The sequence below is a fragment of the Melanotaenia boesemani genome, chromosome 2 (assembly GCF_017639745.1).
Source record: "Melanotaenia boesemani isolate fMelBoe1 chromosome 2, fMelBoe1.pri, whole genome shotgun sequence".
Lineage (NCBI taxonomy): Eukaryota > Metazoa > Chordata > Actinopteri > Atheriniformes > Melanotaeniidae > Melanotaenia > Melanotaenia boesemani.
This window is the reverse complement of record NC_055683.1, coordinates 29825898-29831097: the sequence shown is the minus strand read 5'-3', so window position 1 is coordinate 29831097 and position 5200 is coordinate 29825898. Positions and strand designations below refer to the sequence as shown.

General features: G+C 41.1%; 1 protein-coding gene across 1 annotated transcript; it reads right to left on the bottom strand.

Annotated features, from left to right (window-relative positions):
- Window positions 1-311: 311 nt before the first annotated feature.
- Window positions 312-3429, bottom strand: uncx (UNC homeobox). The gene is made up of 3 exons (XM_041970529.1): window positions 3096-3429; window positions 2461-2636; window positions 312-1669 (listed from the first exon to the last, which is right to left on the bottom strand). Exons 1-3 carry the CDS (start codon window positions 3352-3354, stop codon window positions 623-625), a joined length of 1482 nt encoding a protein of 493 aa, XP_041826463.1. The 5' UTR covers window positions 3355-3429; the 3' UTR covers window positions 312-622.
- Window positions 3430-5200: the final 1771 nt, after the last annotated feature.

Sequence of the window (5200 nt, the reverse complement as noted above, 5' to 3'; positions counted from 1 at the left end):
GTTTATGTGATTTCATATCACTAGAAATCGGTAATGTATTATAACCCCCTTTGAGCTAAAATAAACTGAATCCCCCTGCAGTAGCCACCGGGAAAATAATTACTTTCATATCAAAACTCTGCAGGAGTCGAGCGGGTCCTTTTCGCCTGAGGCTCGTAACCTCATTTCAGTGGGGGCTTATAGATGAATAAATTTGTTAAGGCAATATACAAAGTACAACATGAGATTTCTTTAAAAAGCCCTTCCTACTGTACTGTAGTCCTGCACTGGATGTACTGCTATTTAAGGTCTCACACGGTTTGAGGTGCTTGTATACAATAGATTTATTTAAGAAAAACCTTACATATATAAATAGTATAATACCTTTCTTACAGCTCTTGAGGATTTTTATCGGTCGTGTGTTTTTTTAACAGGTTATCACACATTAAAGGATATCTAGAGACTCCTGACTCTCTCACACACACACATACACACTCGCAGAGAAAGGAGAAAGGAGAGCACATTATCAAAAAATGTCAGCAGAGTTCGGGGGAAAACCTAGAGTTTAAATTCAAAGATGTAATTTCTGGTTAAGCTTTGGCCTAATAAAAAGGTGACGTTTAGAGGCTATGTCAGTATTTTTTCAGCTTTGTTTACCCCCACTGATTTCTTCCATGTCGACATCTTCTTTAGAGTTTGTTTGTGCGGGACAGTCACTGAGGGCAGACTCGGGGTTGTCAGGGTGGTCTTTGTTCGCTAAATGATCTTTTTTGTCTATATCGACAGGCGTGCTGAGTTGTGGACTGTGTTCGTGAGCACAACTCGAGTCGTTGCAAATCACAGACGTCTGTTTGCCCGTAGAAAAGGCGGCCCCGGGCGGGCTCGTGTGCGGTGAACTTGTCCTTTTCTCTGATCCCAATTGTCCTTTCTGTGTGGCGCCTGCAGAGTCCGGCGAGCTGCTCCTACATCCCGAAGAGCTCGCCGAGACGCTGCAGCGGACGTTGGGCTGGTTTCTGTCCGATGGGGTGTCACTGTCACAGCTCACTGCCGTCGTTGTCTTCAGAGCAGTTTGAGGAACAATGAATCCAAGCGGCTGCGTGATGGGATAGAGAAGGAAGTGTCCCTTCCCTATCAAAGGCCGTGAGGAGGGTAAGGCCGCGGGGCTGCGTCTCGGTCTGGAGTCCGAAAGGAGGCTTTCGACGCTAAAAGGGTTGAGTTTCTGCAGGTTGGAGGCTCTGTTGTTGTTTGAGCACAGGTTTGACGGGTGGCTGGGGTCGGTCGAGTCCAGCTCGGATCCACCAGCATCTTTGTCTAAGTGTCTTTGGTTCTGGTTTGGGGTCTGGGGAGGGTGAGGTGATTGGTCGTAGCTCGACTGTTGCCCTCCCAAAGAGTCAAAAAATGAGCCAGTGTTGTGGTCACTGTCGGTCACATGTGACACCCCGCTGTCGCTATCTGATCCCGGGGTGTGAAATAAATCCCCAGCCATAAGCTTGTTCTGGGACTTGAGCAGCCGGCGCTCCTGTTTTCGTTTCTTCTTCTCCAGCCTGTCAAGCTCTCGCCGGGCGATCTCCTCCGGGTCCATGGGCTCCCCGCTGCAGGTGGTGGGGTGGGCGTTGTGAGCAGGTCGACCTGGACCTTTCTTTGTGTTCTCTTTTTTCCTCCACTTAGCTCTGCGATTTTGAAACCAGACCTGCGGAGAATAAATATGGAAATAAAAAGAAAATTAAATTAAAAAAAAAAAAATTTAAAAAGTGGGAGCAGCTGCTACTACTGTAGGTGTAAACTTAATTAGGACAAAAATGATCTGTGGCTGACAATATAGTAATTAACCTAATAGTGATGTTACACCTTCTTTTTTCTGTTTTCTTAATTAGGCCTTTAATTGAGATTTAGTGCATAATTCAAATAAAAATAATGAAATAAATACAGAGCTTTGCGTTGACATCATGAGCAAAATGTAAAATATAAACGATCAGGAGCCTTATATTAGCCAATAGTCATTTACCCAAAGTAAACTACACCTTGGGTTTATTTATTTTTTTGTTTTATTATATATATATATATATATATATATATATACATATATATGAAGATATAGAACAATTGGATTTTTCTTCCAGCAAAGAAATTCTAAGAAACTTTCATGCTGAAAGTTTTTGAAAATTTTTAATCTATGTAGCAGGAAAAGCACAATGAAAATATCTGGAAAATAAATACCTTTTTTTCTAAAAATGCACTTTCGAAAAGAGGTAAGTAAAGATTATATTTGAATGGATTAATTTGGCTGTTTTGTGCGTCTTAAAGCAAAACAAAAGACAATCTAATACAAGCAATTTGAAAATATATTTGCTGTCATGTGTTACTGTAACACATGAATGAAAAATAGGCTAATTCAGTGATAAATTATAAGTAAACAAATATGTAAAAAAAAAACATAAACAAGCAAATATACAGATATATGGAACTATTAAATATATTTACCTGAACCCTTGATTCTATCAGGTCCAATCGAAGAGCAAGTGCTTCCCTCATGAACACGTCTGGATAGTGACTTTCATTAAAAGCCTTTTCTAATTCCTCCAGCTGCCAACCAGTGAAATTAGTGCGAGTTCTTCTTCTCTTGCAGCCAGGACTATCTTTGTCTGGGTCCCCCGAGTCTGACAGTAGAACAAATTCAAACAAAGGATAAACATTTTTTTTTAAATCACACATATTTTTACTATAATTTTAGCAGATTTTGTTTAATGCATATGCAATGAATTCTGCAAAGTTTAGAGACGAAGATGGTGGTCGCGTCAGAAATTGCAGTGATGCACACATGCACGCTGCAGCTTCTGTCTGCAGGAAGAGGGAAGCTCTCAATGTAAACACAAGCTATTTGTAAACACTAAGTGACAGAAATATTGTTTATTATGAGATATATCTTTAGTTTTCGGTGGTGGACGTGAAGTGGGAGACGAGGACTACACCTTTACGTGTGTCAGCAGCTTGGCTCGCCTTTTTAAACCCAGACACGAAGATAACTTGTCGCAACGTCTTTGTTTCTTTATGTTTTTGCCTTTGTGAAACATCCAACCTTGAAGAGGGGTTATTGTGTTGTATATAATATGGCTTACCTGTCAGCTTGTACTGCTGATTATCTCCATTCATCCCGCAGCCCGAAGACAAGAGGGGGTTGGAACTACCCACTGAAGCCGCGCACGAACCATTTAGTAATCCGTCTATTGAGAAAGGAACTGCAGACGCAGATTGAAGTTGATGCCCTGCTAATTCGTAAACGTGATGGTGGCTAAGATGGTACGGGAAGCCCACCATCCCGCCGAGAGAGCCTCCGAACTGGGCGTGAGGTGGATCCAGTATCCTGCTGTCCATCATCCCGCAGGCAAAAGGAAACGACGTCTGGAGGCCGGTGAAGGGAATTTAAAAAGCATGCAGCGAGTGTGGCCAACGAGTAGGGGACATGATGTGAAGGGAGGGATGAGCTGTACTTTATCCACATGAACCTCCCAATAATTAGCCCTGGCTCTGGGAATATGAGATCCAATGAGAAGCGGTAATGGACGCTGACGTCAGAGACGCGCTCTGCAAACGCTCCCTGTATCGATTGCTAATTAAAGCTGACATCCACCTCAATAAACAATATCAGAGCTGTCACAACAAGACAGGAGGGCTTTGATAAGAACTACATCGCAACTACACGGGGGACCCACCGGGAGGAAGGGCTCACTGAATCCCGGGAAGAATAAAGCTACAGGCGGATGCATTAGGCCAGAAGCTCCCGGACTTTTTTCTTTTTTTTTTTTTCTACAGCAGGACCTGCAAATAGATAAATATTAGACTCGAGTTAACAAAAGGGGTTTACTACAGCTTTATTCATTTATTTTTTTTAGCCAATCCGATCTTTTTTCCCCTGTTATTATTGTCATTATTATTATAAAATAGCAGAAATTAAAGCTATAAAATAACTTTTTCTTTTTCTTGGGGTTTTTGGAGACTGAAGCCCCGTTTTCTACCTCATTCCCTACACAATCAAACCGTTGAACCACAACTTATCTAGAATCATTCTCTAAATATATCAAACCTATTCAGGAAGACAAGAGGGTGGTGGTGGAAAATTAAGTGTATTTAAAGCTTGAACCTTTTTTTTTTTTTTTTTTTTTTTTACTCTATGCCTGAATTTCTAAGGCTGTGATGCACAAAATAAATATATAACTAAACTTATGGGCTTCAACTAATAGAATAGAACAATGAAACGTCCACTATTAACTTTCACAACATTTCATATCAGGAAACACAATCGGAAACCCCTCTTGACTACTTGTACAACCCCAGCACTCAATATGTGACCGGACTAAAACCTATCTGCTCATTAGGTTTTCAAATAATTAATTCGACTTTATTTATCCCAAGTCTGCCGCTGTCATAATGATAATCAGAGTTGAAATTTCGCACCCCTCTCATTTCCTAACCCTTGGCACCCGGATTGGCATGTTGTAATAACCTGAATCTCTCAACAGAAGCTGCGATAATTGTTACCCTATTAGCATGCAAATTGTTTAATTAATATTATTATGAGGAAGTATATAATCCGCTCGTCACTTGACCCCCATGCCCAAATAACAACCCTCTGTATTTCAGTGTGTAACCCTCCATTTTAATGAACTCCTCAGACATGATCTCGTCCATTTATCCATCCTTCTCTTTTAGCAGCAGTGGGCTTGTCTTTAAAGCGAGCTCTCTTTGTATTTTAACTTTAATTTCAACACACACGGACAAGATCTTATGAATAATTCCTCCCTGTTCATTTCTTTTTGAACATCTAAAATTCAATAATTGCTTTCCGTCAGTTCCAACCATATATACATTTATATGCTATGCAGCCCCCCCCCCCCCCCCCCCCTAACTTGGGCGCAGGAGCTCAGTGAAAAGCAGCCCTTGACACTGTCTCCTGAGACGTTGCATTTAAATCCGTTTGTCTACAACGGGTGACATTGTCAGATTCTAGCTTTAATTAACCCGATAATAAGACGAACAAGGCAGCGTTCAGCCGCGATGCTGCCCTGCCTTGTTACCTTTTTATGACTGACCCCCTTCTGCAATGTGCAAAACAAAAACAAAGATACAAATAAATAAATAAACTTATTTTTCTTCTTTTGAGCTTCAGTGGGGTGCATTGCAATTGTTGATTTCTGTTGATCAGAATCAATCACAGTTTATTGAT